Source organism: Scylla paramamosain, chromosome 20 (genome assembly GCF_035594125.1).
Source record: "Scylla paramamosain isolate STU-SP2022 chromosome 20, ASM3559412v1, whole genome shotgun sequence".
NCBI classification, from domain to species: Eukaryota; Metazoa; Arthropoda; class Malacostraca; order Decapoda; family Portunidae; genus Scylla; species Scylla paramamosain.
In genome coordinates this window covers 16,331,495-16,343,994 of record NC_087170.1, presented here as the reverse complement: position 1 = coordinate 16,343,994, position 12,500 = coordinate 16,331,495, and the positions used below count along the sequence as shown (strand labels likewise).

The window sequence follows — 12,500 nt, the reverse complement described above, 5'->3', positions numbered from 1 at the left end:
AGAGCAAACAACAGCAGATGCATTGCCCTCTAAAAGCCAGTTTGAGATAAGCTACACTGTGACGAGTCTATTTAAGCCATAAAGCCACAAACCCCACATCGCCTTCTCACTACTCTCCTGCTGCGGTCTTCCACAACACACACACACACACACACACACACACACACACACACACACACACACACACACACACATTTCCTATTCTACTCATTTTACCCATTTTATCTGAAATTAGAATATACCACAAGTGATATGATGGTAATGATGATGATGATGATGATAATGATAGTTGTGGTAGTGGTGGTGGTGGTGGCGATGGTGGTGGTGGTGAGAATGACTCAGCACATCATGGAACATGAACAGACAGACGCAGATGATGACACAACAGTTACCCCCACCCCTTCCCCACCTCCCCAGTGATTCCTTCCTCACCACCTCCCCTCCTGTTCACACTCCAGCGACGCTCCTTCCTTGTTTTTCCTCTTCGTTTTCCTTACTTCGTTTTACTTATTGACACAAACTCTTACTTCATAAAGTATTGGTGGCGGTGGTGGTGGTGGTGGTGAACAGTGCCAATACTCCTCCTTTCCACACAGAGGCTGGCGGTGGTCGCCCTGGCCGCGGCCCTCCTCCTGGCGCCCTCCCTGGGCAGGCCTCACATCAGCAGCTTCTCCTCCAGTACCTTTCGAGGAGCGGGAGGCCACGGCGGAGGCACGGCAGTCAGTACTGGCTCCAGCGGAAGCTACGGTGGAGGAGGATCAGGTGGAGGAGGCTCCGGTGGAGGCTACGGCGGAGGAGGATCTGGTGGAGGAGGCTCCGGTGGAGGCTACGGCGGAGGAGGATCTGGTGGAGGAGGTTCCGGTGGAGGCTACGGCGGAGGAGGATCTGGTGGAGGAGGCTCCGGTGGAGGCTACGGCGGAGGAGGATCTGGTGGAGGAGGTTCCGGTGGAGGCTACGGTGGAGGAGGATCTGGTGGAGGAGGCTCCGGTGGAGGCTACGGCGGAGGAGGATCTGGTGGAGGAGGCTCCGGTGGAGGCTATGGTGGAGGATCTGGTGGAGGAGGCTCCGGTGGAGGCTACGGTGGAGGAGGATCTGGTGGAGGAGGCTCCGGTGGAGGCTATGGTGGAGGATCTGGTGGAGGAGGCTCCGCTGGAGGCTACAGTGGAGGAGGATCTGGTGGAGGCTACGGTGGAGGAGGATCAGGTGGAGGATCCGGTGGAGGCTACGGTGCAGGAGGGTCTAGTGGAGGAGGCTCTGGTGGAGGCTACAGTGGAGGATCTGGTGGAGGAGGCTCCGGTGGAGGCTACGGTGGAGGAGGATCTGGTAGAGGAGGCTCCGGTGGAGGCTACGGTGGAGGAGGATCTGGTGGAGGAGGCTCCGGTGGAGGCTACGGTGGAGGAGGATCTGGTGGAGGCTCTGGTGGAGGCTACGGTGGAGGAGGGTCTAGTGGAGGAGGCTCCGGTGGAGGCTACGGTGGAGGATCTGGTGGAGGAGGCTCCGGCGGAGGCTACGGTGGAGGAGGATCTAGTGGAGGAGGCTCTGGTGGAGGCTACGGTGGAGGAGGGTCTAGTGGAGGAGGCTCCGGTGGAGGCTACGGTGGAGGAGGATCTAGTGGAGGAGGCTCCGGTGCAGGCTACGGTGGAGGAGGATCAGGTGGAGGATCCGGTGGAGGATATGGTGGAGGAGGATCTGGTGGAGGAGGCTCCGGCGGAGGCTACGGTGGAGGAGGATCTAGTGGAGGAGGCTCCGGTGGAGGCTACGGTGGAGGAGGATCCGGTGGAGGAGGCTCCGGTGGAGGCTACGGCGGAGGAGGATCTGTTGGTGGAGGCTCCGGTGGAGGCTACGGTGGAGGAGGATCCGGTGGAGGAGGCTCCGGCGGAGGCTACGGTGGAGGAGGATCTGGTGGAGGGGGCTCCGGCGGAGGCTACGGTGGAGGAGGATCTGGTGGAGGAGGCTCCGGTGGAGGCTACGGTGGAGGAGGATCGGGTGGAGGAAGTGGAGGAGGAAATGGATACGTAGCCAAAGCAACTGTGAATTTCAACTTGAAAAACAGGAATGGAGGAGGTAGAGGCTCCGGTGGATCACGCGGCTACGGCAAGTGATCGGCAGGGAATGACAGCCACAGCACCAGCAAGGAAACTAAACACGATAATGAAGGATGAAGATAATGATCACAAGAAAAAATAAATGCTTCATCCTCTCTCTCACACACACACACACACACACACACACACACACACACACACACACACACACGCACACACGCACCCACAAAACTAATCCACTTCCCTTGACAATCCTGTTCTTGTACATATAGTTATGAATTACTGTGTATATGTGTTTGCTAAATACATTATATTCTTTTACTGTTTTTACAATCTTTTACTCACTACCACAAAGGAAGGAAGGAAGGAAGGAAGGAAAGATGGAAAAGAAAAGATAGAATGAAAGAAACCTGTACAAAGAATGAAGAAAATCAAACAAAAAAAGTTGCCTAAACGATACAAATGGATAAAAGAAAAAAATATATATACTAAATAAAAACACATATACAAAAGCAGAAAAAAATGAAGAGAGTGAGTCAGGGCACACATGAAACTAATTAAGGACACAATTAAGATAAATCAACATGTAAATGTACACAGAATGACGCAGGAGAGCATTAGAAATAATAATAATAATAATAATAATAATAATAATAATAATAATAATAATAATAATAATAATAATAATAATAATAATAATAATAATAATATTGGAGATTTTAACAGGTTCGTAGATAATGATCCAAATCCTCATATCGCTAAGGCTAATGACGATGGTGGTGGTGATGATGGTGATAGATAAGGTAAAAATAATAATGATAATAATAATAAAAAGAAGAAGAAGAAAAAGAAGAAGAAGAAGAAGAAGAAGAAGAACAAGAAGAACAAGAAGAAGAAGAAGAAGAAGAAGAAGAATGTAAAGAAAAAGAATGTAAAGAAAAAGAAGAATTCGAAGAAGAAGAATAAGAAGAATGTAAAGAAGAAGAAAAAAGAATGTAAAGAAGAAGAAGAAGAAGAAGAATGTAAAGAAGAAGAAGAATGTAAAGAAGAAGAAGAATGTCAAGAAGAAGAAGAAGAAGAAGAAGAAGAAAAATGTAAAGAACAAGAAGAAAAATGTAAAGAAGAAGAAGAAGAATGTAAAGAAGAAGAAGAAGAAGAAGAAGAAGAAGAAGAAGAAGAATGTAAAGAAGAAGAAGAAGAAGAAGAAGAAGAAGAAGAAGAAGAAGAAGAAGAAGAAGAAGAAGAAGAAGAAGAAGAAGTTATTGAAACACGAAGGACAGACAGCTGACGAAAGGATCACTGGCAAAGTGTCAACAAACTGCTGTGTCCTTAAGGGAAAGCACTACTGAGCCACACTCGACGGTAACAGTTGCAGTGTTACTTGTATAAGGAGAGGAAGCCACACATCAGTAAGGTTTTCTAGAACTGCTTTGGTTCCCCTTAGAAATGCCAGTGTTGCAAAAAACAACAGAGAAATTTACTTTTGTAAGATACACTCGCGTAAAAAAATAATAATACCTTGAGATAGCAAAAAAAAGATTAAAAGATATAGAACATATGAAATAGAAAAACATTAAAAGATATAGAACACATAATACTCACGTTTCTTCTCCTTCTTCATCTTCTTCTTCTTCTTCTTCTTCTTCTTCTCCTTCTTCTTCTTTTGTATATTCATTAACAGCATCGTTTAATCACATTTCCAGCTTTATAAATTTAGTTAAGAAAATATGAAGGAAGCTAGTTTGCTCATTATAACGAAAAAACATACTGAAAAACAAAAGACACAGGTTAATTCAAGGACCACTGCAGTGTGTTTTATATTTAAAGAAATTATTCTAAAATCTTGTGTATTTTGTATGAGCTAATGAGGTTAGAAGTCACAGGAACAATCTACCAGACTATCTATCTATATATATATATATATATATATATATATATATATATATATATATATATATATATATATATATATATATATATATATATATATATATATATATATATATATATATATATATATATATATATATATATATATACTGAACTGTTATTTTAATTAGTGGAAGATATCAAGATGGTGGATGGTAGTAGTAGTAGTAGTAGTAGTAGTAGTAGTAGTAGTAGTAGCAGTAGCAGTAGCAGTAGTAGTAGTAGTAGTAGTAGTAACTCAAAAACTGCAGTACATTAGGAATGAGGGAGCATCACCAAAGAGGAAGAAGAAGAGGAAGAGGAAAGCTGATTCAAAATAGTTGCTTGTATTTCATTATTCACCAGTCCGGAACCTGAATATAGAACAGTGAGGTGTTGCGGGACTCACCTTCACGATCTCTTCCTCCAATCATTGTCACTCAGATTCTTATTCTTCATCTCCTTGTTCTTCCCTTCTCTTCTTCACCATTATCTTCCATTTTTTCTTCTTTATTTTCTTCTAATCATCGTTGCTTCTCAAATTCTTATTTTTTCCCTCTCCGTGTTCTTTCTCTAAATCATCTTCCGTTTTTTCTTTCCTTTCTTCATGTTTTACTCACAATTTTACTTCTATTTTGTTTGCACTATCTCTTCCTTCTAATGGTCATGCTGCAAACACCGTGACACACCGTAACACCGCTCTAAGTAACTAACATTTCTTACATTGTATCATCACGCCGGCCTAATTCCCCGTAGCATGGCTGGAGTAAGACACTAGTACGTCCTTTGTCTTCCTTTCTGTTCCTTTGTTTACACCTGCCTATGTGTTGTTTGCTTAACGAAACTCCACAGAATCCCTAGTTTCGCAAATTCGTGACAAAGCAAGTCCCCTTTTTAACTTTAATTTAGCGGCCTATCGTGTGATTTAGCGTGTGTGGTGTAGTGAGTAGGTCTAAAGGAAGTGTATAGGCCTCTTCTGGTTCCGTGGAAAGTAGGATATGATCAGTGACGTGTGCGTGTGTGTGTGTGTGTGTGTGTGTGTGTGTGTGTGTGTGTGTGTGTGTAAAAGGGAGTGAATTTGCTAGCCATTCATTAATAGAGTGTGGGAAATAAACAACTAAGGGATAAACCTAAATACAATTCCAGAGAGTCTAACAAATCAAATTCGTCTTCACCTCCTCACTCCCACACACAACAGCCACGCACAGCTCTCGCCTCCATTCTCTCCCGAAGAGAAAGAAAGGGAAAAAAATAATGGACGTATCACAAAAAGAAAAGAACACGGAGGGTACGCAAAGAAAAAAAGAAACGCAAACGAATAGAAAACGAAGTGCAGTGTGACACAAAGAGCACCAATGTCCGCTTGAGGGCAGACTTTCGTAGATGTATCAAGTCATCGTCAATGAGGAAAACCTGACAAATATTCACCTTCTGAAACAGTCACTGCGCACGCAAAGAAATTGGAAAATACGTAAATAAATGAAAATATGTTGGTGTTCATAGAAAAAAAACAATAAAACCAACACAGGTCAATGAAATATTAAATAAAAAGGAAAACAATCGTACTAATGAAAAAAATATATAAAAAATGACAAGTAAGTTACAAAAAAAAAAAAAACGCAAGTACTGATAGAAAGTCAAAATGCACACAGATCATTAATATAATATAAAAAAGAAAAAAAAAAAGCTGTGGCATTTAGATATCAAAAGTGGAAAGTTGTAAAAACAACAGGTAATGGTACTTACTCTACTTACGTCGCCTTTTCAGCCACTCACACCTGCGAAGACAAGGGATACTAATTAACTCAGATAAAGCAGCAATGACAAAATAAATTTTATTTTATTTGGAAACAAAAAATACACATATACAAAAAATAAATAAATAAATAAATGAAAATTAGAAAACTTGTAAAAGATAATCTAACAGCAAACTTGAAATCTTAAAACACTTCGTAATCAAACAGAAGCTAAATGAAAATTTAATAAAAATTGTCATTGGTGATGACATTTTAGAACTGGAAAAAAAAAAATAAATAAATAGACGTCACAATTACACTAAAAGACACAAGTAAACAAAAAAATCAAACAAAAACACGTAATCAAACAACAGCAAAAAAGAAAGAAAATCACGTAAGGAAAACAAAAAAATCTCATACCAACCCCGTGAAAAAATAAAAAAAAATAAATAAAATTAAAAATAAATAAAATTAAACAAAATAGATCAGTTTACGAGACGAGTATCACCAACCAACAAACAACGCTGAGCTGCAGACACAGAAAACGAAATACCGCCGAGTCAGACACCGTAAAAAAAAAAAAAAAAAAAAAAAAAAAGCAATGGGAGAAAAATAGATAAGTATCCCTTGTAGCAGAACAGAAAACGGGGATGAATGAAAACGGAGGGCGTGCCGGCGTGGCACGACCTTGAGCTGGTGTTAGAATACTTTCCAATGACGCTGCAGGACCCCCATTCGACACTAGGAGGAGGAGGAGGAGGAGGAAGAGAGAGAGAGAGAGAGAGAGAGAGAGAGAGAGAGAGAGAGAGAGAGAGAGAGAGAGAGAGAGAGAGAGAGAATGGTGGGGAGTTTAGAAGAAGAAGAAGAAATAAATAGATAATTATACAGGATATATACACACGTAAATACTTCACATCAAAAACAAAACTATAAAAAAATATAAAAAAGTAAAAAGAGCAAAAAAAAATAGAAATAATAAAAAGAAAGACAAAAAATAAAGATCAAGCAAGAAAGACAAACAAAAATAATAAAAACCAAATAACCCGATAGAAGAACTATAGAAAAAAAAGATCAACAACAACAACAACAAGACCAGAACACACACACACACACACACACACAACACACACACAACGAGAGGGTGAAGGAGACAAAGTAATCATGGCCTAATATTGTCACTCTCCTACAAGTGACACTTGCTTTCAGGTCGCAAAGAAAATTGCAGTAAAAAAGAAAAAAGTACGAAGAAAAAGAGAAAAAAAAAACTTGAAGCTTTTTATTTAGTGAAGTGAGAGTGTGAGAGTTAAGGAGAGAGAGAGAGAGAGAGAGAGGAGAGAGAGAGAGGAGAGAGAGAGAGAGGAGAGAGAGATTTTCTCTTTCTCTCTCTCTCTCTCTCTCTCTCTCTCTCTCTCTCTCTCTCCTCTCTCTCTCTCTCTCTCTCCTCTCTTCTCTCTCTCTCTCTCTCCTCTCCTCTCTCCTCCTCTCTCTCTCTCTCTCTCAGCAAAAGAATAATGTGATAAAAATAATCATAAAAAATGGAAGAATGAAGGATGGAAATAAATACAGAAAAAAATGCAAGTAATAAATTAAGGAAGTGTTATTATCGAGAAAAAAAAAAACTGAAGAATTAGATAAAATACTTAAACCAATAAAAACATATGGAAAAAATATGAAGAAAAATGAGATTACCAAGCAAAAAAATATTCTGTTAATTATGCGTTGCTAAATTACAAGAGTATGATAAATTGAATAAATACACCAAAAAATAGACCTAACAGAAATAATACATGCAATACAGACTTGCTACATGAATAAACACATGAGCCTACAATCGAAAGGTCACAGTAATATACACCCTATACTGTAACACTTTAAACCTGCAGAGAGAAACAAACTGAAACAAAAATCATAAACTAAATACGTAGATTAATAGATCGGTAAAAACATTTGATAAAAGAGATTAACATTAAAATACAAAAAAAAAAGAGCTGATAGATAAACACATAGATAGACAGAGACAAACAGGTAGATAGAAAAGTAGATAGATGCATGATTAGATGGATGGATGGATACACAGACTGATAGATAAAAAGATAATTAGGAAGGTAACAGGTAGGTAGGAGGTAATCAAATAGGTACACAAAGAGACAGGTAGACAATTTCACACTAAACAGAAGCGTCAGTTAATGCACAGGTATGATAATTAAGTCACCTTCACCTCGCTAACAGGTCAGTAATACCTGTCATTTACCTGTAATAACCTCATTCATTTAATTAACTTATATTTTTTCCTCCACGTTTAAGAGTGTTTCCCTCTCCCACGGTGGTGTGTGTGTGTGTGTGTGTGTGTGTGTGTGTGTGTGTGTGTGTGTGTGTGTGTGTGTGTGTGTGTGTGTGTGTGTTTCAGAGATAAATTCAGCGTACAGTTTCTTACTTGTTACATTATTCTCATACATGTTACATAATTACTTAGTTTTTCTTTACTTTTCTCGTTTTTTTTTTTTTTTGCTGTTCTTCCCTCTTTCCCTCCCCAAAAATAAATAAGTAAAAGATAAGAGATTGAAAAGAAAACTCCTAAATTATATACTTTTATACAAGATATAACTGCTGCCAGAACTCTCTCTCTCTCTCTCTCTCTCTCTCTCTCTCTCTCTCTCTCTCTCTCTCTCTCTCTCTCTCTCTCTCTCTCTCTCTCTCTTGCACAGGTGGGTGTGGCGGCGACAGGTGACACAGCGTCTCACATTTTTTTTATGTTCTCTATCGTAATAAGACAAAATTACTCTTTGAGATTCGTAAGACAATAACTCTCTCTCTCTCTCTCTCTCTCTCTCTCTCTCTCTCTCTCTCTCTCTCTCTCTCTCTCTCTCTCTCTCCCTCTCTTGTACCTTTCTATATTCCATTGTTTTCATTCCTCTTTTTTTGATAATACATATTATTATATTATTATCAGTAATAGTAGTAGTAGTAGTAGTAGTAATAGTAGTAGTAGTATAATAGTTGTTGTTCTTATTGTTGTTGTTGTTGTTGCCGCTGCTGCCGTAGTTCATGTGGTAGTGATGGTGACGGTGGCGATAATGATGGTGGAGGTGGTAATGGGAGTGATGATGGTTATGGTGGGAATACCTACTACCCCTTAAGAATAAAAGAAGAAAAATGATAATTAGAAGAAGCAAGAGCATAATGGAATTATACTTTCCACTTAAATAAAAGCGGTGGTATAGGTGGGGAGGATGGGGGAGGGGAGAAAACGGGACGAAGGGGAGGAAAACTAAATAACATAATCAATAAAACAACTTTCATCCTCTGTGCGGGGCCAGTAATATCTTGATTGCTTCTGACTCACTTACTGGGAATGTGTAATACGCCACTGATGTAAGAAATAAATGCATACACACACAACACCAAATGAAAGCAGTGTATAATACAAAATGGAAGATGTATGAAATGGGGCATATTGAAGAATACTTGTGAGTTTTCATAATTTTTTTACTAATTCATAGGTCTAGAGAGAGAGAGAGAGAGAGAGAGAGAGAGAGAGAGAGAGAGAGAGAGAGAGAGAGAGAATTATGGCTGTGTTAGCATTTCGGTAATACAAAGACACAATTGGAAAAAAAAACAATTACACACACACACACACACACACACACACACACACACACACACACACACACACACACACACACACAAAATAACGAAGTATAACCAAAACCAAATCAAATAAAAGAAGAAAGAAAGAGAAAAAGAGAAAAAAACAAGTCAATAAACCATAAACACACAGTAAAGAAAGAAAGAAAGAAAGAAAGGAAGGAAGAATGAAAGAGAAACAAAGACACACACAAAAAAAAAGACATAAAAGCACCATTAGAGACAAAATCACCTTCTATTTTCTTTCTCACACAACGAAATAGAACAAGACCATCAAAGTGACAACAACACACAGCCACACTTCTCACGGGCATCAATGAGAGGGCAACAACGCAAGTGACGCAAAGGTGTAAGGGGAGGAGAGAGGCGGCACCTTTGTGTGGCCTCCTCCCTCACTCACTCAACCTTCACACGTATATATAGAAGCACCAGGGGGCAGGCAGCTTCAGTGTCTCCTCCGACTCCGTCCAGAGCACATCCTCGCCGCCATGGTAAAGAGGCGAGCATGCACGTGGTGGTGGTGGTGGTGGTGGTAGTACTAGTAGGAGGAGGAACAGTAAGAGCGCTGGTGATTATGACTTTATGATTGAGTGATGATGAAATGACGTGGCTTATGGTGGTGTATGGTGTTGTTTTGACTTCTATGGTGACTATAATGACTTCTATGGTGACTTATGGTTTCTACAATGACGTGTATGGTGACAGTACTAATTGACACACGCAAGTAGAAAAGAACACCTCATGATCTCACATACTGAAATAAAAACTCAAGCAACATCAACTTGAGTAAAAAAAAAAAAAGATGTAAATAAAAGGAAATGATGATGTGACTTTTAGACTTATCACTAAAAAATCCTGACATGAGCCACCACAATGACCGGTGAGTTGCAGTGACATGACCTACAGTAAATACAGTGAAACACAGTGACGTGAAAACAGAGGGACAAGTGTGTATGATTCTTCTACGCCCATCTATCTGTCTATCTGTCTGTCTGTCTGTCTGTTTGTCTGTCTGTCTGTTTCTTGTAATGATATAAGACTGGAACACGTAACTTGCAATTTATTTATTTATTTTTTTTTTTTGTCATCATCAGTATTTTTCCTATTTTCTTTCCCTTTTTATCATATGGCGTAAGCTACTCCGTCTTCAGGATGCACTTGTTTCTCTCTACAGAAAGCCACACTTATTCTTCTTTGTGTCTGCGCTGCCTTGTCTGCCGCCTACGCCGCTCCTGGCTATGGCGGCTATGGTGGTGGCTACGGTGGCGGCTACGGTGGCGGCTACGGTGGCGGCTATGGCGGCGGCTATGGCGGCGGCTACGGTGGCGGCTATGGCGGCGGCTACGGTGGCGGCTATGGCGGCGGCTACGGTAACGGGTATGGCTTCGGCGGGCATTACCGTGGCAGCAGGGGAGGCTACGGCGGCGGCTACATCAGCTACACCCTGAAGACTCCTGGCGGCGGCTACAGCTTCGGCGGCCCTGGTAATGCTGGCGTCCATGGCAACACTGGCTATGGATACGGCGGCGGCTATGGCGGCTATGGTGGTGGATATGGCGGCGGCTATGGCGGCTATGGAGGCTACGGATACGGACACTAATAGAAAAGTATTAATTTGTATAAAAAAAAACACTAAAAAAAACATCGACCCTACGTGCTTTCAAAGAGATGAGGGATTTCTGAGACGTGTTTTCAAAGTTTATTGGTGAAATAGTATGAATTAACCTGTTTCTTTCTCTTTTTTTTTTTTCAAAAGGGATTTCTTTTGTTTCTCTCCTTGTGCTTTTTTTTTTTTTTTTTTGTCTATTCTCTGTCTTATTCTCGTATTCCTTCGCTTAGGTGCCGTTCCTTTCGATCAATTCACTGATTACTGACTGTCTGTTTCATCAATTCACTGATTACTGACAGTCTGTTTATCGTTTGTGAGTTAAAAGAGAAGGCTGATGCCAAAGTCTGTCTGGATTCAAGCTTTACTTAATTTTAATGAATGTATTTTTACTGTTTACAAAAAAAAAAAGATGAAATATTGGTGATGAATAAAACTTTTGAAAATTATCCCCTTTTTTATGTTTTACTTCCTTTTTTATTTTTTGGGGGAATAAAGCAGCATAGCGTGGATAAGTACGAGTATGATATAAACTGGGATATCACTGAAAACTGTCTCTTTTTATGGTTAACTTCCTTACTTTTGTGTATAAGTAAAGAAACATTTCGTGTGCGTCTGTAATATAAGATTGAATATGGCCACCCTCTCTCTTCTAAAATCTAAGCTCCTTTCAAATCCTTTCCAATTTCAAGCTTCCTTTTCTCTCCTTTCTCTCGTCTCCTACATCCTTCCTTCTAACTCAAAGCTCCTTCACATTCATTCTAAGTCCCACAACTAAGTCCCTAAACTCTTCCCTCTTAACTTCAGCTTCCTCATCTCAAAATCTACCTTCGTCCTCTTAACTCAAACCTCTTTCCTCTTAACTCAAACAGACTCTAAGAGACAGTTCCGCAAATTAAAAAGTTACATAACATTTAAAAAAAAGAAAGAAATATACGGATAGATAGATAGACAGATAGATAGATAGATTGGTGGAAAGAGATAGATAGATTGATATTTAGATAGATAGAGATAGATAGATAGATAGATAGATAGATGGAGAGAGAGAGAGAGAGAGAGAGAGAGAGAGAGAGAGAGAGAGAGAGAGAGAGAGAGAGAGAGAGAGAGAGAGAGAGAGAGAGAGAGAGAGAGAGAGTCTGTAAAACACACACACACACACACACACACACACACACACACACACACACACACACACACACACACACACACACACACACACACACACACACACACAAGCACACACACAAACACAAACACACACGCACACGCACACACAAACACACACACACACACACACACACACACACACACACACACACACACACACACACACACACGTACACGTACATTACAAAAGTTTCGCAAACCCATAATGTGGCTTAATGTTACCAAATTCTTGCCCATTGTCCTCGTGTTTCCTCTCCGTGACATGGGTGAGCGGGGGAGGGGTGGGGCGATGGAGACGGGGAGTAAAGACCTTGATATCTAACCACTACTCCATCAATCACCACCTCGCCAAACAAAAGCAGGTAAGGTTTGCGTCACCTTGCACTGTCCAGG

The 12,500-nt window shown here is 40.5% G+C and overlaps 2 protein-coding genes across 2 annotated transcripts in view; both read left to right on the top strand.

Moving 5' to 3' along the window:
* Positions 1-2,369, top strand: part of LOC135110120 (uncharacterized) — a 3,466-nt gene extending 1,097 nt beyond the window's left edge. The window contains exon 2 of the mRNA XM_064022076.1: positions 597-2,369. Coding sequence (XP_063878146.1) covers positions 597-2,102 — 1,506 coding nt within the window. The 3' untranslated portion in view covers positions 2,103-2,369. The remainder of the gene's footprint in view (positions 1-596) is intronic.
* A 7,327-nt stretch (positions 2,370-9,696) lies between these two features.
* LOC135110476 (uncharacterized) lies at positions 9,697-11,389 on the top strand. Its single transcript, XM_064022833.1, has 2 exons — positions 9,697-9,825; positions 10,509-11,389. Exons 1-2 carry the CDS (start codon positions 9,823-9,825, stop codon positions 10,932-10,934), a joined length of 429 nt encoding a protein of 142 aa, XP_063878903.1. The 5' UTR covers positions 9,697-9,822; the 3' UTR covers positions 10,935-11,389.
* Positions 11,390-12,500: the final 1,111 nt, after the last annotated feature.